Source organism: Narcine bancroftii, chromosome 12 (assembly GCF_036971445.1).
Source record: "Narcine bancroftii isolate sNarBan1 chromosome 12, sNarBan1.hap1, whole genome shotgun sequence".
NCBI classification, from domain to species: domain Eukaryota; kingdom Metazoa; phylum Chordata; class Chondrichthyes; order Torpediniformes; family Narcinidae; genus Narcine; species Narcine bancroftii.
Window position 1 is genome coordinate 74483659 of NC_091480.1, and position 22861 is coordinate 74506519.

The window sequence follows — 22861 nt, forward strand, 5'->3', positions numbered from 1 at the left end:
TTCATCTAGTTTAAGCTTCTGAGTTCTTGTTTACTTGTAGAACACACCCTATTCTCAATTTACTGGGGACCAGACTTAACACTGGTGATAAAGATGAGATCTTGGCAAAACTGTACGACTGTATGGTCTGAAGTTCCACTTCAAGGGTGGTTCTGACAGCTCCACATAGATCACTCCTCAATAGCAAACTAACTCCTGTGATGCGCGTTATGGTGGGATGGAGGGAAAGATCCCATAATGGATGAATGTGAGGAGGCTGATTATGACATAGTGAGTGACAATCTAAATGACATCACACCAGTAAATCCTGAAGAAGATGATCAACTCTGAACATCTGGAGAAGACTTGAGAGCGACACTTGCCATCCCCAACACCACAGAAATCTCCAATAGGAAGGGCACAGGCCCAAAACGTCAACGGTCTTTTAATTCTTATGGATGGTGCGTGACTTGCTGAGATTCTCACCACTTTCGGGTATTGCACTCGACCCCTGCGTCTCCAGACCTACTATTTACCTTGCTTTACATACTACTTATTTTTTACATCAGTAATATTTGTCTTTGCCACAAACTTTTACCAAACCTATAAGTTGTCCATGGTCCACAAATGGAGAAATACTGCTCTGGGGCAACCAGACTTAACAATGGGGAGAAGATGGTTCCAAAGAATGGAAGGTTAACCAAGAAATAGTTCTGACTGTTTTCCATCTGCTCATTGCTGAAGAACACAAGCAATTCCTCGGTGAAGTTAGGGTTCTGTTCCTGAAAACTCTCTGTAAACCGGTTTTATAAATGTCAGAAATGAACAATTTAACCCAAAACCAAGATAAAAGCCCCATTGCTCCAAATAGTTGTGCCTCCTCTTCCTGACTTATCAAGTGGTACTTTTTCTCCCCCAGGAGATCTTCCCACCCAAATGCTAGGTTGATGATAAAGCCTGCGATTCTTACTTTTTTGTTTGTAAATGGATTGAAACATAAAGAGAGATTATTGAAAATGTTATTCATTGATCAGGGTAACTGAAGCTAAGTTCAGATCAAGTTTACAACTTCTTCATAAATGTTGCATATTTCTACTTATCAAGCCATTTTATCATTTTATCAGTGATGAAAAAGTGATCCACCATTGTTATTTAACAGCTGAGGTTGACATTAGAATCTGCAATTACATTAAGCACAGTACTTAATCTGACAATCACCTGTGCTTTTTAATTGCCATGTCGTACTGTCCATTAACACCATCCATTGAATATTATTGGATGTCACAAGAAATACATCACCACAGTGAGGTTCTAAAAATGTATCAAATTGTGGTGGCTTGCTTTGACAAAAGTGATAACTCGTTGCGGCACCGTTAGTGTAGTGGTTAGCACAACACCTTTACAACGCCAGCGATGGGGACCAGACCTGGGTTCACACCCATCGCTGTCTGTAAGGAGTTTGTACGTTCTCCCCATGTCTACTTTTGTTTTCTCTGGGGGCTTCAGTTTCCTCCCACCATTTGAAACTTGTAAGTTGTAGGTTAATTGGGTACAAATTGGGCAGCACGGACTCGTGGGCCGAAATGGCCTGTTACTGTGCTGAATGTCTAAATTTTAAAAGTTGATATTTAAATCATATGTGCTTCGAAATCCAGCATGATTTCAGTTTGTTAAACGGGTCTGCTGATGCTACAGAACAGGATCAATGCACAAAAGTGTTGGAGGAGCTCAGCAGGTCACGCAGCATCCTTGGAAAGCAAAAGACAGCTGATGTTTGTCAGGAATGATTCCTTACGTCCTCCAGCCCTTTTTTGTGGTTTGTTGAAGATCTCAGTTTGAAAGTGAATAGGTTGAAACTGCTGACCTACCATCCACGTGTTTTCAATCCATTCTTAAATTGAACATCTTCATATTATTTGTTTGTCCAACAAATCGTTCACTACTGATTCATGAAAGCATTTGCATGGTCAGCTTTTCACAACTTGGGTCTTCTATAACTTGGCGCACTGCTGGACATAGAATCAACCTCCAACATCCTGGTAAATCTCCTCTATACCTTTTTCCAAAGTCTTTCCTGTCACGTGGCCACTAGAATTGTACTCAGTATTCAATGTGAGGCCTTACCAAAGTTTTATATAGATGCAACTTAACTTCTTTATCTTTATTTTCCATTCCCTGCCCAATGAGAGCAAGCATATGATACACCTCCTGTACCAGCCTATCAACTTGTGAAGCCACTTCCAATGGGCCTGAACCACCCTCGGCACATCAACGCTTTTGAGAGTCCTGCCATTAATTGCATATGTTCCCCTTGCATTTGACCTCCCAAAGTGCAACACCTCAAACTGGCACGGATTAAACTCCATCTGCCTCTTCTCTGCCCAGATTGAGAACTAATCTCTATCTTTTGGTATCATGGTGTACTCTAATCGTGCATCATGTCTATTTTTTCAACAAATGACTCCAATCCACTTGACAGCAGAAGATTAACATGTGAGCAGCGGAAGAACAAAATGGACAGTAAAAGATTTGTTGGCAAAGTGCAAGATGCAAAGTGAATGGTAAAATTACACAGGGGGCACGGAAGAGAGAAACCCTAACAGCAACATTTGGTGGCTGAGCGGAAGATAAGAATTGCTAAGGCAGCCAACTGTTCAAATTTTAAGCCTCTCACACTCTTGCATATATTATATGAAACAACAGTTGGCTGGGTGGATGCTACTGACTGCAATGCAATCTCAGGAACCTAGCTGTGACACAAACCGGTACGCGTGTTCAATTATCACATTAGAGGGTCTTGATTTGACTTCAGGTCCTCCAGCTTGCTATCAGCTAACTTGCTCATCATTTTCCTGGGTGTAGGTCCTGTAACTGGATTCTGGACTTCCTAATGGAAAGACTACTGTGAGCATTGGTGCACCTCAGGGCTGTGTGTTCAACCTGCTTCTGTTCACGCTACCGACCCATGGCTGCATCACCAGATCCAGCTCCAACAGTGTTGTCAACTTTGCAGATAACACTACAGTCGTTGGCCTCATCAGCAACGATGACAGAGAAGAGGTGGAAGTCTTGTGATATGGTGTGAGAGTAATAACCTGAGTCACGGTGTCGAAGGCTTTGGTGAGGTCAACAAAGGTGATGTAGAGTCCTTTGTTTTGTTCTCTGCACTTTTCTTGGAGCTGTCTGAGGGCAAAGACCATGTCAGTAGTTCCTCTGTTTGCGCGAAAGCCGCACTGATTCTGGGATAATATTCTCGGCGACACTAGGTATTATTCTATTTAGTAGAATCCTAGCGAAGATTTTGCCTGCAATGGAGAGCAGCGTGATTCCCCTGTAGTTTGAGCAGTCTGATTTTTCGCCTTTGTTTTTGTACAGGGTGATGATGGCGACACCGTGAGCAGGAAAGGACTTTGGCAAATACTAGAGCGCATCGGATGTCCCCCAAAGTTCCTCAACATGATTATCCAACTGCACAAAAACCAACAAGGTCGGGTCAGATACAGCAATGAGCTCTCTGAACCCTTCTCCATTAACAATGGCGTGAAGCAAGGCTGTGTTCTCGCACCAACCCTCTTTTCAATCTTCTTCAGCATGATGCTGAACCAAGCCATGAAAGACCCCAACAATGAAGACGCTGTTTACATCCGGTACCGCACGGATGGCAGTCTCTTCAATCTGAGGCGCCTGCAAGCTCACACCAAGACACAAGAGAAACTTGTCCGTGAACTACTCTTTGCAGACGATGCCGCTTTAGTTGCCCATTCAGAGCCAGCTCTTCAGCGCTTGACGTCCTGCTTTGCGGAAACTGCCAAAATGTTTGGCCTGGAAGTCAGCCTGAAGAAAACTGAGGTCCTCCATCAGCCAGCTCCCCACCATGACTACCAGCCCCCCCACATCTCCATCGGGCACACAAAACTCAAAACGGTCAACCAGTTTACCTATCTCGGCTGCACCATTTCATCAGATGCAAGGATCGACAATGAGATAAACAACAGACTCGCCAAGGCAAATAGCGCCTTTGGAAGACTACACAAAAGAGTCTGGAAAAACAATCAACTGAAAAACCTCACAAAGATAAGCGTATACAGAGCCGTTGTCATACCCACACTCCTGTTCGGCTCCGAATCATGGGTCCTCTACCGGCATCACCTACGGCTCCTAGAACGCTTCCACCAGCGTTGTCTCCGCTCCATCCTCAACATCCATTGGAGCGCTTTCATCCCTAACGTCGAAGTACTCGAGATGGCAGAGGTCGACAGCATCGAGTCCACGCTGCTGAAGATCCAGCTGCGCTGGGTGGGTCACATCTCCAGAATGGAGGACCATCACCTTCCCAAGATCGTGTTATATGGCGAGCTCTCCACTGGCCACCGTGACAGAGGTGCACCAAAGAAGAGGTACAAGGACTGCCTAAAGAAATCTCTTGGTGCCTGCCACATTGACCACCGCCAGTGGGCTAATATCGCCTCAAACCGTGCATCTTGGCGCCTCACAGTTTGGCGGGCAGCAACCTCCTTTGAAGAAGACCGCAGAGCCCACCTCACTAACAAAAGGCAAAGGAGGAAAAACCCAACACCCAACCCCAACCAACCAATTTTCCCCTGCAGCCACTGCAACCGTGTCTGCCTTTCCCGCATCGGACTTGTCAGCCACAAACGAGCCTGCAGCTGACGTGGACTTTTACCCCCTCCATAAATCTTCGTCCGCGAAGCCAAGCCAAAGAAGAAGAAGAAGAATAACCTGAGTCTCAATGTGGACAAAATGAAGGAGATGATTGTGGACTTCAGGAGGATTAGGAATGACCACCCTCCATTACATGTCAATAACTCTGTAATGGAGAAAGCAGAGAGCATCAAATTCCTTGGACTCCACTTAACTAGTGACTCATCGTGGACACATAACACTTCCTCACTTGTCAGGAAGGTGCAACAGCGACTGCACTTCCAGAGAAGACAAGTGGGCAAGGCTACCAGCCCCCATTACGTCAACCTTCAACGGGAGCCCTATTGAGTACGACCTGGCCGGCTGAATCACCGTATGGTAGGGTTGCTGCAGAGAAATGGATTGGAGATCAACCCACAGGGCCATAAGAGTGGCAGAGCGGATCAATGGGGTCAACAACAGAATTGTTGTCTGAAGAGGGCGTGCAAAATCATTGAGGAACCCTTCCACCCTGCGCACAGCATCTTTCAGCTGGACCCGTCAGGGAAGAGATGCAGGAGGATCAGACCCAACACCACCAGGCTGAGGAACAGCTTCTTCCCATGAGCACTGAAAACACTGAACAACCAAAGAAACTGCTCGCACTGACCATCCGAGACTCTCATAATATGAAACAAAATTTATTTTTTTATTTATCTATTTGTAGATATGAATGATTATTTGTATGTAATTACGTCTCTATGTGTGTTATGTCTGTGTTTTTCACTGAGGACAGGAGAATGCTGTTTCTTCCATGTTATGCAATCGACTTGACTTGCTCACTTTCTTGCAGCATTCCATCCATCCTGAGGTTGGTCAATCATTGATCAGGATAAACACTGGCTAAGAAGAAGGCATTTTGGGAAGCTGGTATCACACTATTTTCTTAACATCCCCATCAGTTTGAAAATTGGTAAAATGCGCCTAGCTCATTGGAAGTGGGAGGCACTCTGTAACTCCTAAGGGATGTAGGGGCCAGGCACAGATAGAAGGGTCCATTCTAATCTTCATCTGGCTGCAAGAAGTGACCACATGCCTTCCCTACCACCTTCCCCTCCGCCCCACCCGAGTTCTCTGGCAGAGAATTTATTGCCAGAGTGCATGCATGACATCACATACAACCCTGAGATTCTTTTTCCTACCGGCGCGGCAGAATTACCACTTATTGGCAGTGCAAAGAACAAAACTGTCTCGACGTGCATGTCAATAAATAAAGAAATGTAAACAAACTGACCGTGCAATACAGAGAGGGAAAAAAAACAATAAAGTGCAAAAGTAGGAGTCCTTAAATGAGTCCCTGATTGAGTTTATTGTTGAGGAGTCTGATGGTGGAGGGGCAGCAGCTGTTCCTGAACCTGGTGGTAGCAACGAGAACAGGATGGGTGCTCCCACAGCCCATCCACATAGGTTAATAGGCCACTCTGGTGCAGGGAGTGGAGAATCAGCCACCAAGTTTATTTGAGCAAGGCTTGCTTCATGCAGTCCACTGGGATATATTTATATCATTCACCTGAGAGTATAGTTCAGAGGTAGCTCTCTCTTCAAACAATCATAGAGTCATACTGACCAAATTGCCATTCAGGCTAGTTCCATTTGCCTGCATTTGGTACATAACCTTCTCAGCCCTTCCTATCCATATATCTGTCAAATGTCTTCTGAATGTCAACATTGTGCATGTTTCTCATTTCCTCTGGAAGATTGTCCCATGCCATCCATGTCCCTTTTAAAACTTTCCCCTCTCATCTTAAACCTCTGCCCTCTAGTTTTAAAAATATCTCTGCTATGAAACAAGTCTGATTTTATTCATGGCCCTCAATATATGAACCTCTATAAGATCACCACCTTCAGCCTCCTACACTTTAGAGAACAAAGAACCAACCCATCTAATCTTTGCCTGTAAGCCTTAACTCTAGTCCTGGTGACTCAAGCCATTTTCCTCTCTAGATGACACTCCACCATGGCACTAAAGTTGAGATATTACATTTATGCCTCACCTGCATTGAAAAGAATCCCATAGGTAGAATCAATGGAAGAAACTCTTTCCCTCATACCCTGGAAAATATTCATCCACCGCTCTTTTGTTAAAGCCAAGTCCCTCATAAGTAGATGTGAAAAACTTCCATGGTGTTACCTTGTTATCTCTTGTATTATGGCCAATATTTATCTCACACTCAACATGATTAAAATAGGTATCTCATTATTATTGTGGAAACACTGAATTGCTGGAGGAACTCAGCAGGTCGCAGCATCCATAGGAGGTAAAGATATATCACATCATGGAAGGGGAGAGATACCTGGAAACTTTGTTTCAGGAGGTAGTCATACCCACTAGAACAGCTGCCTCAAATTCGGTCTGTGGTCAGGGGCAAGAGGATATGATTGTGGCTGGGGCAGGTAGTGGGACCCAAGAGAAAGTGCTGGAGGAGTCGCTACCTGACAGATCTGTGATTCTCACTCCCTGTGTGGATGAGAGTGGGGGATATAGGAAGGATTAGCAGGCCTAACTGTGGTTCAGGAAGCCATTCAAGAGGGGGGAGAGAAGAGATTATAGTCGGACTCAGAGATAGTATAGCAAGGGGAATAAGCAAAGTTCTCTGTTGCAGGGATGGAGTGTTCCAAAGGCTGTTTTTCCTGCTTGGTGCCCGGGTTCGAGACATCTTATCTGACCTGCAAATGAATTTGCGTTGGGAAGAGAACGTTTCAGTTGTCATGGTCCATGTGAGTACAAGCAACATATGTAAAACCAGAAAAGAGGTTCTTTTGAGGGAATTTGAGGAGCTAGGGACTAAATTTAAAAAAACAGAACCAAAAAGGTGGTAATCTCTGGATTACTTCATGAGCCACATGCAAATTAGCCCAAGATCCAGAAGATTAAGGAGATAAATGCATGGCTCAAGGATTGGTGTGAGAGAAGTGGATTCAAATTCATGGGAATTTGGTACCAGTACTAGGGAAGGAAGGAACTGTTCAAAGGGAACAAGCTCCATCTGAACCATGATGGGACCTGGATTCAGGCAAATCGCATAATTAGGATGGTGGACAGGGCTTTAACCTAAATAGTAGTGGAGGAGGAGGAGGAGGGAAGGGGGGGGGGGGGCATTTTCAACAGACTGGAGAAGGATGAATAAAGTAAAAGGGAAATGTGTGGGTAAAGTCAAAAGATAAAAAAAATAACAAAGTAAAAGCAAGTGCAAGAGGGACAGATTAAGAGATTTTAAAAGCTCAATGAGCATAAGGAGACTTTATCTGAATGCCTGTACTATTTGTAACAAGGTCAGTTAACCAGTGGCACAAATCAATACAAATATAATTTATGGTCATCACAGAAATGTGGTGCCAGGATGGAGAGGACTGGGAATTAAATATCTAAGGATATCAAGTATAATACGGAAGGCAGGCAGGAAGGTGTGATAATACCCTTAGTTAAGGATGTGATCAGGGCAATAATAAGAGATGATCGAAGATCTAATGGCCAAAGTGTTGAATCCATCTGGGAAGAAATTATGGATAATAAAGGGAAAAATCTCTGATGGGCGTGGTCCATTGGCCACCCAATAATAACATTAGAGTAGCGCAGACAATAACCAAGAAAAATCGGAAGCCAATTAAGTTATCGTGGGCGGCTTTAACATGCACATAGACTGGCTCAATCAAGTTGGTCAGGGCAACCTTGAGGAGGGCTTCATAGAATGGATCCATGATATCTTTCTTGAACAGGATATTACTGAACCTACAAAGGAATAGGTTACCTTGAATCTGGTCCTGTACAATGAGACAGATAAAATTAGTGATTTGTAGTCAGGGATCCTCTTGGAAGACTGATCACAGTATGATTGAACCTCTCATACAAATGAAGGGTGCATTCGTTTGGTGTAAAATCAGTGTTATGCCTAAACAAGAGAAATTACAAAGGCATGAGGGAAGAGTTGGCCAATGTAGACTTGGAACGCAGGCTATATGGCAGTAGGGTTGAAGAGCAGTGGAAGACTTTCAAAGAGATTTTTCACAATGCTCAATGAAAGTATATTCCAGTTAAAAGCAAGGACAGTCAGGGTGGGGACAGCCAGCCCTGGATAACTCACGAAATATAGAAAGGCATTGAACTAAAACCTCGTGGGTACCAAGTCACCAAGAGCAGTGGGAAACTAGATTGGGAAAACTTTAAAAAGCAACAAAAAACCACAAAGCGAACAATAAAGAAAGGGAAGGTAGATTATATAAAAAGGATTTCCTCAAAATATAAAAACAGACAGTAAAAGTTTTTATTATTATATAAAGCGGTAAAGGGTGTCTAAAGTGAATGTAGGTCCCTTGGAGGATGAGAAAGGGGGATTGGTTTTGGGTAATGAGGAAATGGCAGAAGCTTTAAGAGACAATTTTGTGTCGGTCTTCACGGTGGAGGGCGTGTCTGCCATGTCAGAGACAGAGGCCATGCATGCAATAGTAAAGTGAGGACCTACATACAATAGTGATCACCGAAGAAGGGATGCTGAGCAAACTTGAGGGCCTAAAGATAGAAAAGCCCCCCCGGCCCTGACGGAATGCATCCCTGAGTAATGAAAGAAATGGCAGAAGTTAGAGTTGACATTTTGGTGAGAACTTACCAAAATTCTCTGGGCTCAGGGCAGGTCCCAGCAGATTGGAAGATGGCAAATGTCACGGCACTGTTCAAAAATGATGTAGAAAAAAGGCAGGTAACTATAGGTCAATTAGTTTAACATCTGAAGTTGGGAAAATCCTTGAAACCATCATTAAAGGATAAATAGGGAGAAATCTGGAGTGAAATAGATTCATCAGGCAGAGGCCGATCCTTTTGACGAATTTACTGGAATTCTATATCAAGGGCAGTAGATGGAGGGTACCAGATGGACATTATTTAATTGGATTTCCAGAAGGCATTTGATAAGTTTGGGGGGGTGATGTATTAGCATGGATAGAGGATTGGGATACATGGATGTTTTTCTAGTTGGCAATCAGTGGTGAGCGGTGTGCCACAAGGGTCACTACTGGGACCACAACTGTTCACGATGTACATTAACAATCAGGAAGAGGGAACTGTGCGCAGTGTATCTAAATTGAGTGGAAAAGCTAACTGTGCAGAGGATGTGGAGAGTCTGGAGAGAGGTATAGATAGGTTAAATGTGGGCAAGGGTCTGGCAAATAGAGCACAATGTTGGTAAATGTGAAGTGCTTCACTTTTCAAAATGGAAGATCTGTCTACTACTTAAGTTCAAGCATGCTGCTGCACAGAAGGACTTGGGAGTGCTGATGCATGAATCACAAAAGGTTGGTTTGCAGGTACAGCAGGCTATCAGGAAGACAATTAGAATGTTGGCTGTCATTGCTCGAGGGATTGAGTTTAGGAACAGGGAGGATATGCTGAAACGGTACAGTGCACTGGTGAGGCCTCATCTGGACAACTGCGTGCAGTTCTGGTCTCCTTACTTGAGGAAGGATGCACTGGCGTTGGAAGTCATGCAGAGGAGGTTCACCAGGTTGATTCCAGAGTTGAGGGAGTTGGCCTATGAGGAGAGATTGAGTCGTCTGGGACCAAACTCACTGGAATTTAGAAGAATGAGAGGGATCTTATAGAAATGTATAAAATGATGAAAGGAATAGGTAAGATAGAACTAGTTAAGGTTTTTTTCTGCTAGGTGTGACGAGCACTAGGGGGCATCACCTCAAAATACGGGGGAGTAGATTTAAGATGGAGATGAGGAGGAGCTGCTTTTCCCAGAGAGTGGTGAATCTGTGGAAATCTCTGCCCATTAAAGCAGTGAAGACAGTAGATAGATTGGATAGATTTTTGCACAGTAGGGGAATTAAAGGATATGGGGAAAATGGGGAAAAGGCAGGTAGGTAGAGATGAGCCTATCTTCAGGTCAATCAGTGATCTTATTGAATGGCAGAGCAACTCGATGGGCCAAAAGCCCTATGTCTGCTCCTATTTCTTATGGACACTGCAAGACCTGATGACTTCCTCCACCATATCTGCGTTATTACTATAATCACAGCATTTGCAGACTTTTGTGTTTCATCCCATTATTATCATTAAATTACAGCAGTCAAAACATTTCTAAAACGTGTAAATACCTGAAAAGCACTTTGGATTGCCCTGACAAAGATCAGGTAGGAGCTGTTTAAGTGCAAATCTTTTGTAAATTTGGGATTCAGTTTGCCCAATGTAATTTATTTACATGTTACAAACATCATTCTGCACAAAGAATTCAAGGACATATTTTAGAAAAATAGGGCCAAAATTCCAGTGACTAATCCTTCCCAGTCTGCTTGTCATAACTTCACTGCGTCCACACTCCACAGGGTCTTATTCATGGTGACTGATGCCTGAAGAATGGTTTTTATTTACATTTCTCACAACCTCAGAGTACTTCATAGAATTTCCACATTAATCACCAGCCACAAATAAGGGGGTAAATAGGATTGTTTTTTTATCGATAGGTGATCAAGGGATGAATATTAACCAGGATATTCGTGGGGGGTGGGTAATACTTTTGTGATACTTTGAAGGAATCTTCCAAGAGCAATGGATAGGGTGTCAATGTTATATCTCATCGGAAAGATGGCACCTCAACCAATGCACCACTTTCTTAAGCCGCTTTCAGGTGCTCAGACGCAGACAATGCGCTGGCAGACGTGGCTGGGGGAGTGCAGCTGGGACATTCAGGTGGCCGCGGAGAAGACGCCTTTCTGTCACCTGAACGTGCCGGCTGAAGGAGAGCCGCGTCTGAGTGAATGCCGGCTCCTGTGGTCTGCTGTTTTCAGGTGCAACGGGGGATTCTCCGAGCCAGAGAATATACCTACAGCTGCATTGGGGTAGAATAAGCAGCTTGACAGTCAGGGATTCTGGCCACCTGAAAGCGGCTTTAGATACCAGATTGACAACCTGAAGATAAGAGGGTTACCATTAACCTATTCACAAAGGAAAGCATTATAAATAACTGTGCCCCAGGAGATTGTATGCAGGAAGCCAAGGCAAAGGAACCAGGTAATACCTGGACCAGGGCACACAGAAAAAAAGTTAATTCACAACTTGGCTAGCCTTAAACCCAATGGCGTAAAGAGCAAGATTGCCAGACTGAGGTAACCCCATCTCTATCCAGTTCCACTGTTTACATCTTTCCTTTACCTTCTTCTATTCTCCCTCAATTCTCCCATCAAATCCCCAGTGGGTCTCCTCCCCTACCTGTTTCTCCACCTCTCCTTATATCCTATCACCTATTGGTCCTTCCCAGTCACCCATTATTCACTACCTTCGTATTTTTGATATCTCCCCTTCCTACTTGAGTCTTGATTGAGGCTCCCTACTCAAACATTGACTGACTTGAAGTGCTGAGCCCTCCTCCCAGCTTTTCTTTGCTCTCACAAAAGTTCGTTCACATTTAACTTTCCAATGCATCCATATTTTCAATGTTAATTTTTGATGTTAAACGTACTAATTCAAACTGCAAGGATTGAACGAGAGGTCCAGTCCAGCAACTCATTTAGGCAATTCCTATTCTAGATATGAGCATAAAAAATTGTGATGGAAAAACAGCAGGTGTAAGATTTTTATTATATATACACATACACAGTGAATATAAAACTTCATGATCTCTTTGAGATCGTGGCCAGTTCAAATCCTAGTTTTAGTATCTCTCTCTCTGCTGTCAATAACTAGGATCTTTGCGTCAATAGATTTTAAATGGGCTGCAGGTGATGGTGTGTGTGTGTGTGTGTGTGTGTGTGTGTGTGTGTGTGTGTGTGTGTGTGTGTGTGTGTGTGTGTGTGTGTGTGTGTGTGTGTGTGTGTGTGTGTGTGTGCGTGCGCACACGCGCGCATGTATAAGTGTAAACTCGGGATGTGTAGTTTCCACCAAGCACAGTAGTGTTGAGGTAACTCACAACACTAAAGATACACTGGCCAGCATAAATGTTTCAGTACTTAGAAATCTGAATGAAAGCCATGCATGCTTTGCTGATGCTGTCGATGACTGGATTGTGTGACTGCCGATATTAATGTCAAATTTGTTTTATTTTTCTACAGTGCTATATTAAGATGTGTTAATATCATAAATCGAACTTGCAACGTGATGACCACCGGTGGAATTTACATTGGTGGAAAGCCCATACCCATCCTGCATCCTCTGAATGCCATGCTATGGTTCAGTTTCTGTACCTCACTACTTACTAAAGGGGGTTACCTGTTTATACCAATAATTCAAAATAACCATACTGGCATGGTTTTCTCCACAGGAATCCCAATCCTAGGGTGTGTGTTATTACAAATTAGTAACGTTAAAGAATGGGTTGACAACTTAATATCCATCACCAATCCTCCCCGATGTGTAATCATCGGCAATGCTTCAAGCACAACTAAGTTCCTACTGACCAGTGTTCAAGTATTTAGCTTTTGGAAGTAAACTGATTGTACTGGAAGACATATCACTTGTTCTGCTTGGCATTTGCTGATCAATAACTTTCAATCTTCCTCCCTCGAAATGGGAATAGCTTTCACTCAACATTACGATCATTCAACATAAATCTTCATCCCTCTGTCTCTTGCTCCACCACCCCACCCACCCACGCACTCAATCCCCAACTGTAACAAAAGAAATCAAGCAAGTAGAAAATGTGATCACGCTTTGTTTGGTTATCGAGGATCAGCTTTCAAGAGCCTTAGCTTGCTTCACTCCTTCTATGAATCAGCATGGAGCCTCGAGTCAGATTTTGCTGTTTTCCAGATGGGTATCGATGTGTTTTATGAGGGCGTCATCTGGGTAATTGATGGGGAAGGCCAACTGACAGAGAGGACAGCTCCTCATGTCTGAGTCTCCTGTTTCCATCCAGAGCTGGGTAGAGAAAAGGAACAGATTAGTGAGGTGCTCAGTGGTTGTTTTAATATCACAATTTACTCATCAGCAAGTAAAGGATGGACATTTCACTGGTGTGAACCATGCAGTGTGAGACATTGTCATCCTCGGTTGGTTATCTGGAGTTCAGCACTTAGCTCCTGATATATGTTTAGCACAGTGAATGTGTATAACATATACCAGCACTGAAGGCTGTGCCTTGTTCCTGTATCCCAGAGGATTCAATTCTGCAAGGGTTACCTTACATAGTTCCATTTAAGATTTAGACTGTTGACTTAACAGGCAAATGTACAAGATGAATCACTCCAGTAGAGAGCCAACAAAAGCATGATGGGCCAATGAACTTCCTTCCGTTCTGCAACCATTCTATAATTCATATACAGGTGTTCCTTAACTTACATCCATGTTCTGTTCTGGCCGACCGGACGTATCTCGGAGTGGGCATATGTCAGAATTGCACTGTCTCCATGTTATAGTTTGTCAAATTCAACATGGCTGCCAGCAAGGCCAGCTCTCGCGAGAGAGGTTGGCCACCAGCCAAGTCTTAAAAGAGGCTTTATTTTTCCTAGATAGGCCTGACTTTCACCTATAAATGCATAATTTTTATATTTTTCTCTTTATTTTAATTTTTTTTGTCGTATGTACGAATGGCTGTAAGTCACATAGGTGTTAAGTCGGAAAATACCTGTTCTGTATGTGCAACCTTGAAGATAGTGCAAGATCTCTGACATGATTCCCAGCCTGTGTTACAGCTCTAAAACAGCATTAAAAAAGTGTCCTTTGTACAAGGGAGACATTATGTTGATTTCTAAACAATGCTCCTAACAATGGCTTACGGGAAATGAATGGCAAAGGAAATTAAATTTAATTTTAAATTACTATTTAAAAATTTATTTACAGCATGGTCGAAGTAAATTCCAGCTATTTAAACAATTAAACCTAAATTAAATTATAACCCCGTATGTTTTTGGAGGGTGGGAGGAAACCAGAGCACCCGCAAAGAAACCCATGCAGACACGGGGAGAACATACAAACTCCTTATAGACAGCACCGAATTCAAAGCCTGGTTGCTGACGCTGTATTAACACCGTGCTAACACCTATACTAATTCTGCCGCCCCATACAGGAGAAATATCTTGTCTCAGACTGATTTCACTATTAATTAAAACTCATCACAGGTGTCAGCTTCAGGGAAAATAACAGAAATATATATCAATAGTGAAAAAAGAAAAATACAAATCATTCGATTCCATAATGGCATAATCAAAGATTTATTAGTAAGATATTATTTAATGAAATATTGTTGCAATATTTCTACTTTGCTAAAACAATGACGTCAGAACACTGAGGGCAGCACAGTTGGCCAGGGGTGGCCTGGTTGGTGTAGCAATTAGCACAATGCTTTTACAGCATCAATGATCGGGACTGGGGATTGAACCCCGTGCTGTCTGTAAGGAGTTTGTACACTTTCCCTGTGTCTGCGTGAGTTTTCCATGGAGGCTCCGGTTTCCTCCCACCATTCAAAATGTACCGGGGGTTGTAGGCTAATTGTGTGTAAATTGGGCGCATGGGCTCATGGGCAGAAATGGCCTGTTACTGTGCTGTATGTCTAAATTTTAAAAATGTAATAATTCACCTTCATTTAAATGGTGGACCATTTTCCATATTAGTTTTATTAATTGATCCTGGGTGAGAGAGTGTTCCATAGATCATAGTCACAGACGTTCTTGCTTTCTTTAAGGGTAGTCACATCTCATTTCACCTCCTCCACATTCCCAACACTCTTTCCAACTTATATTGAGAAACTTATTAAAACATGCTTACTCATCTCTATGCACCCAAAATAACTAGTTTATTTTTTTTCTGGACTGTTTGGAGCCATGCAATTTAACCTCATTGGGAATAATTTTCTGAGATGATGAATTTACTACAGTACTAGTGCACTCTGTATACAATCCAATTTGTATTGTAATTTGCACCTGGAATTCCTCAGTTAACTTATAAACTTGCATACTTTGGCCACAATATGTCAAGAAAATAAGCAAAACTCCTTTGAATCTCCATTCTCTCCATCCAGACATCCCAGTTCATTTGGCCAGTATTAACCCTTCAGACTTCAAACCATTACCAAGGCACAATGGGTGGAAACAATCTTTCACTGTTCATCCTCTCAAAACCTTTCATGCTTGAAAACTTTATTGTTTGGATCAACAATACTTTTAAATTGTAGCGTGATTAAAAAATTTTTTTAATCTGGAGTGAAGTTTGCAGAAGTGAATGCCCATAACTAGCAGCCGGTGAAGAAGGCACAATGAGGTTAAACTATGAAAATATGGACCTACGTTAATGGAAGGCCAGGACTGGGCATGCTCTGATCTGGAATATTCGGTGGAATTCCTTCTCGTGGGATTGTCTGGAATAGGGAGGGCCATGCAGGAGGAGGTGCTCCTCATTCCCCTGTCCAAAGTGCCAGGCGGACTGTGGGTCATCCAGTCCTCATCATCCGTCTCCAGCTGTCCATCACAGGGTCCGTCATCTGCGCCTTCCACTACCTTGAGATAATTGCTAGGGAGGTATTGCCTGTGCCTGGGTGAGGACCGTTCGTCCTGCAGTCGAGATGGCATCATGTGCTGGTACACTTTGGCATCACTGGCTTCGGAGTAACTGCGAGAGCCTTGGAGAGGGTGCCTTGTGTTCCTGGGGTCACTGGAGTAGATGTCTGGCTTCACATAACCTGAGGCATGGGGATGGGCTGAGAGAGGGTACAACATCAGATTTAAGGTTATTTAGAAACAGGTAAGAAGGTATTTAGTTTGCATAACCTCAGGAAATCTCAGAATCCCCCCGGATAAATCAAAAGTTCAGCAAAGGATCTGTCAGAAGAAACATCCAAACCAGGCGTGGACACAACTCCAGTTTGAGGGAAGCTGATGACATTTAAACTTTTGGCTCAAAAGTTCTACCTCAACTAGTCTCCCTTCTCTCCCCTCCCCCTCCCCCCAACCCTCTCAAACACACATGTATTCCATCTTGTCACCCTCCAACCAGATGGCATCAGCATTAACTTCCCCTTTCTGTTAGACCCCCTCCCCTTCCTCACCCCTATTTCTCCTTTTATCTCTCTCTCTCTCTCTCTCTCTCTCTCTCTCTTGCCCCTCTCACACTGACAACCCTCTTAGGAAGCGGGAAAACTTACCAGGCATGCTGAACTCAGGAGTCTTTCCCTCTGCACCATGATTTACCTGGTTCATCCACAACGCGGCATTTTAAGGGGCTGTCCCGCCTCTAGCGGTGACGATGTGAGAGCAAGTTGTGCTTTCACACTGCCAGAAGGCGTTTAGTGAGTTGACTCGATCGGGCTCTGACACTTGCCCTCTTCAAGTGTCAGAGCCCGGTTGAATTTAACTCCTCCTGCCAGGTTGGGACGTTTCATGGGAAAAGACCCGCTAAATTAGCCAGCTAACCCACATGTTTCCTTGTCTCCCTGTCTCCTTTCCCCCAGCTCTGCTTCCACAGAACCACCCCCCCTCCAATCATTCTCACCTTTCCTGCCCTGTCCTCCTAGTCATATCCAATTTCAGCCGTTTGTCTGTGCTCTTCCCTCTGCCTTTTCTTCCCTCCCCACCACCCCCTCCTGCCTGCCTGGATTTTGCTCATACCTTGAAGAAGGGCTCATACCATGAAGAAACATTGGTTCTATATCTTTACCTCCTATGGATGCTGCGAGACCAGCTGAACTCCTCCAGCATTTCTGTGTTTTTACTGTTATTATCTGTCTAGCTTTTGTATTCATGACTTAATATTAATTTACTGTATACTTTAAATTGTAGGATTTCTTTTAATGAGGTACCTGTTTGGCTGCAGCAAGTGAGAATTTCATGCATTTGAACTTGTGAGTAAGGCAATAAACCAATCATCATTATTACCAAGTTCATTTGTCACATTGTACTTCGTGGAGTGAGAAGGGTTCTTCTACGGCTAAGTTAACTCCAGCACACATGCAGCTATTTAAAGAAGAACAGGAGCAAAATTGCACAATGTAAATTAATAAAGGAAAAAAAATTTTTACTGAACAAGGGCATTGTTGTGGAGTTCATCAGAAGTCTGATGGGTGCGGAGATAAAACTCTCTTTAAGCCTCTCAATCATATTCTCTGTCACAGAAGGTTACAGTGACCATGTTACAGAATATATTTAAGGAGATAGATTGATGGACATTTAGACACAAAAGATAGAAAGGGGTATGGAGAGAATACTGGATTTCCAGGATCAGTCATGATTGCAATGAATAGCAGAGCAGACTCAAGGAGCTGAAAGTTTCAATTGTTGACTGTATTCACTACCACCCACTCCATCCTCACCACAACAATTCCCCAAGTCCTTGTGTGTACATTCTCTGTTTACCATTATTAGCTGATTGTTTCTCAGAGAGTCTTGTTAGTATCTCAGTCTGGGCTTCAGTCAGGTTGCGTAGACGGCAGAGTTCCTGGGCCAGCTCACTGTAGGCCACCACCAGCCTTTCCCTGAGAAGAGATAGCAAAGTCAGTGAGTATCGGGCCAGACCTCACTACAAGAGCTAAAGGCTGTGGCCCTCACCATCCAAGGTCACACAGACAAAATAACAGTGTGCCTTTGTGCAACCACAGCACCACACAAGAAGTGTGAAGGCCATGCAATATATGGGCAAGGAAAAGAATCAAATACTGCAAATGACTGTCAATTTAATGGCTTCAAGGTTTAGCAAATGCAACTGTGACTGTATTTATAGAGGTCAATCTAGACTGGGGATGGCCAACCTATGGCACATGTGCCAAAAATGGGCCACTGGTTGATTAGAAGTGGTGCATTGCATCCCAGTAATAATAATAAAAAAAAGTAAGCCTACTCATGCCCCACTCTCTCCTCACAGCCCCATGTTGGTCCCCACTCTGATTCCACTGCCCCGCTCTCTCCCCACAGCCCTGTATCAGTCCCAAATAATCTCACTGCCCCACTCTCTCCCCACAGCCCCATGCCAGTTCCCACACTGATCCCACTGCCCCGCTCTCTCCCCACAGTCTTGTGTTGGTCCCCACACTGATCCCAGTGCCCCACTCTTTTCCACAGTCCTGTGTCGGTCCCCACAATGATCCCACTGCCCCGCTCTCTCCCCGCTGTCCCATGTCGGTCCCCACAGTGATGCCACTGCCTGCTCTCTCCCCACAGCCCCGTGTCGGGCCCCACACTGATCCAACTGTCCCACTCTCTCCCCACAGCCCTGTATCAGTCCCAAATAATCTCACTGCCCCACTCTCTCCCCACAGTTTCGTGTTGGTCCCTACACTGATCCCACTGCCCCACTCTCTCCACACAGTTCTGTGTCGGTCCCCACACTGATCCCACTGCCCCGCTCTCTCCCCACAGTCTCGTGTTGGTCCCCACACTGATCCCACTGCCCCACTCTCTCCACACAGTCCTGTGTCGGTCCCCACACTGATCCCACTGCCCCGCTCTCTCCTCGCTACCCCATATCGGTCCCCACATTGATCCCACTGCCCCACTCTCTCCCACAGTCCTGTGTCGGTCCCCACACTGATCCCACTGCCCCTCTCTCTCCCCGCTGCCCCATGTCGGTCCCCACACTGATCTTACTGCCCGCTCTCTCCCCACAGCCCTGTGTCAGTCCCCACACTGATCCAACTGTCCCACTCTCTCCCCACAGCCCTGTATCAGTCCCAAATAATCTCACTGCCCCACTCTCTCCCCGCTGCCCCATGTCGGTCCCCACAGTGACCTCACTGCCCGCTCTCTCCCCACAGCCCTGTGTCAGTCCCCACACTGATCCCTACTAACAAATAAAACGTTTACAGGTACACTACAGTATCCCATATAGCTTTGCTAAGTATTTATGGTGTCTGCACAATGTCCACATCGCATAACACCCAATTTCTCAGAACATAACGTAATTTTACTTAACATAGACAATAAGCGGCGCATTCCTGCTTTTCTATTAAATCAATATATCATGTAAAAATGCTAAATCTGTCTATATTAACATATTTTTACAAGAATTGAAAAAATGGGGCTTCAAGAGTTTCACGGTGTGTGAAAAAATTGACACATGGAATGTAAAAGGTTGGTCACCCCTGGACTAGGCTGTCGTACAATGTTCAACAAAGTGACTGGCAGACAGGCAGACACTGCCCACCACTGCCAGGTTGTGTTATTTGAGCCTTGGCTGTGGAAAGTCCCTTCAGAAAAATGTAAAATAACTTCCACTTCACAAAATAATGATGCAGCAAATTATCTCGATCATTTTTAGTGTCTTTTTTTGGAGAAATGTCATTTTCAGAAACTTCATTATTAGCTATATGGCTTCTATAACCAACAAAAAAAAAAATCATATCCATAAAACATACTTCCTGAAGGAAAGTTTCAATATTTCCTTAATTAATGTGGTGAAACAGCTTCCAGCCAATTTCTGAAGTTGTGTTGTCAGAAAGGTGGAAGAACATTGTTAATAGTCATCTGAGATTGACAGGAGCTAGAGGAAGACTCCTCAAATCTCATGAAGCACCAATCTCTCTGAGGGGTTAAAGAGGCCTTGGTTTAACAATCAGACAAAACTCCCTTAGTATTCCACTGGCAGGATCATCCTGGATTTTATGCTCACAACTCTGGAGGGGGCTTTGAACCTTCCGACTCAAGGCCAAGGCTGACACCACTTAGTTGGTAAAGCTACTAGGTGACCTATAAAGCCAGGTGACACCAAATCCAGTCTGCAGTCCCACAGAGCAAGCTGAACTTGGAGGATGGAGGGCCTGAGTGGGAGGGGAGGTGGGCTTTAGCTAGTCTTCTCTGCTGACCCTCGGAGCTTTGGTAAGGACAGAAGATCACAAGAACAATTCGGAGCAGGAATAAACCATCTGGCTGATCTACACTGGCATTAATTCCTCTTCTGTGCGAGTTCCCCTTTCAAATAATAATATTGCTCTGGAAAAGTGAATTCCTGAGATCCACCATCTTGAATATGTGAGCACGCAGGTTGAACTTTGGATGGAACTGAGAACAAATATTTTAAATGTAGTCATACAGCACATTAACCGGCCCTTTCGGCCCACAAGCCCGTGCCGCCAATTATACCCAATTGACCGACAACCCGGTAAATTTTGAAAGGTGGGTGGAAACCTGGAGGAGACCCATGCAGACATGGGGAGAATGCATAGACTCCTTGCAGGCAGCACCGGATTCGAACCCCAGTCGCTGGCACTGGAACTGCATTGCACTAATCACTACACTAACCGTGCCACCCAGAAGTAATCTTCTCTGGGATCCTGCTTGGAGTTTCCAGGCAACAATATTATTTGCTGCCTCTAAACCAGATATAACACTGGAGAACTGCAGGTGCACACCAGCCAGCTTCTCAAGGAAATGAAATTGGAGGAAGTAATTACCAACGATAAAAGATAAGCTCTTGTGGTAAGGTTTATAAGAAAACTCAATGCTTTTCTTACTTTAATTTAATCAGGCCCCAACACATACAATCCACCCACAGATTATTTTTATTTCAACTGTTGTCAGTTCCTCTGATCTCTATTACTACCACTTCCAATCGTAATGACTGGTTATTACAATAAAAATCTGCTATCTATTCACTTGAAATGTGTAGCATGAATAATTAATCAAACCCAGTTGTTATAGACACTCAAGGAAATGATTGGTTCAAATGCTTGGGACAGCACTGTTGGCGCAAAGGTTAGCTCAGCACATTTACAGGGCCAGTGATCGGGACCGGGTTTCGAATCCTGCGCTGGCTGTAAGGAGTTTGTACGTTCTCCCCGTGTCTGCATGAGATTTCCCCGGGGGCTCCGGTTTCCTCCCACCGCTCAAAATGTGCCGTGGGTTGTAGGTTAATGGGGTGTAAATTGGGCGGCACAGACTCGCGGTTCGAAATGGCCTGTTACCGTGCTGTATGTCTAAATTTTTTAATAAGTGTCCTCTGCTAGATACGACAAAGTGACAATGGTGTAGGGGTGAGAATGCCCTCCACGTCTCAGGTCTTCCCCTCTTAATCCAATGGTATCCCATTTCACGTAAATAACGTCTCCCTCAAACCAGCAGTTACAAGATTTGGTGTAACATCATCAATTATAATTCACAGTAGAAGTCTGAAAATCCAGACTACCCAGGAATGAGTCGGTCCGGATTTTCCAGATTCTCAGGCCGTACTTTTAAAATTCATATTTAAGGAGGAATAAAGAAGAGATGAACAGGTAAATTTTGACAGTTTATTCACGAGCAAATACAGCATGCTTCATTTATCAAAACGAGCAGTTTTAAAGAAAGAGAACAATGCCACGTGCACACACATGCATGCACACGGACGTACCCACACACGCACACAAAAACACACTAAATTTAAAAAGTCTGAGAGGTTTCGAAAAGTCCGGATTCTCAGGTGGTCTGGACTTCAGGCATCTGGATTTTTGGACTCCTGCTGTACAACTTGAATTTCTCTGATGCAGGAGCCTGTGTCAAAACAGCACAGACGGGGTTTTGGTGTGAGACACGTTAAATGTTCATATGAGTTGGTAATTCCTATCCTGTAATGAAATGCTTTGATGCCAACTAGATCATTGTGTTGAGTATTTTGGCAAACAAATCTAAAATGTTTGCCAAATGCCTTGAAAGAGAGTATTTGCATCTTGATTGTCTTTCATGACATCTCAATGCATATTTCAATTAATGAAATTATTCTGAACCACATTGTAAGGTAGAGAAAAGTGTTGGTCACTTTATTCATAGCGAGATCCCAAAATCAACAATGATATAAATTACAAATACATTTGTTTAACTGTCATTGCTACTGAGATAACTCTTGCCAGGGCCTTGAGGACAGTTCTCCTTTGAATGGTGTGACAGGATATATTATTTTACCTGAGAGAGCTGCTCAGTCCTCAGTCAAAATAACAACACAGAGGAACAAATAACAGTAGCTGCAGGCCTCTCATTTGTCCTCCATTAATTGATTGAGACTTCAGTTCTGCATTCCTGTCTTCTTGCAGTAACATTTCATCCCTTTATATTGGGCGGGCCGGTTGGCGTTGTGGATAGCACAACGCCTTTATAGCGCCAGCGATTTGGACCGGTATTTGAATCCTGCACTGTCTGGAAGGAGTTCACCATTTGATACATACTGGGGTGTAGGTTATGGGTGTAAATTGGGCGGCACAGACTCGTGGGCCGAATGGCCTGTTATCATGCTGTATATCTAATTTTTTTTAAACTTAAAAAATATTAAAATCTATATCAAATATTTTCCTTCCAGAGAAAA

At 43.8% G+C, this 22861-nt stretch overlaps 1 protein-coding gene and 1 long non-coding RNA gene across 4 annotated transcripts in view; one reads left to right on the forward strand and one right to left on the reverse strand.

The window, feature by feature from the left end:
- Positions 1-324: 324 nt before the first annotated feature.
- Positions 325-10810, forward strand: LOC138747103 (uncharacterized). The gene is made up of 3 exons (XR_011347308.1): positions 325-440; positions 7284-7398; positions 10743-10810. It is a non-coding gene; the product is annotated as an uncharacterized lncRNA (long non-coding RNA).
- Positions 10811-12234: 1424 nt separating this feature from the next.
- tbkbp1 (TBK1 binding protein 1) overlaps positions 12235-22861 on the reverse strand; it is a 130893-nt gene continuing 120266 nt past the window's right edge. For all 3 annotated transcript variants that reach the window (XM_069906864.1, XM_069906863.1, XM_069906865.1), the window contains exons 8-10: positions 17953-18071; positions 15892-16301; positions 12235-13528 (exon numbers count right to left, since the gene is read on the reverse strand). In XM_069906864.1, the coding sequence (XP_069762965.1) occupies positions 13400-13528; positions 15892-16301; positions 17953-18071 (658 nt within the window). In that variant the 3' untranslated portion in view covers positions 12235-13399. The remainder of the gene's footprint in view (positions 13529-15891; positions 16302-17952; positions 18072-22861) is intronic.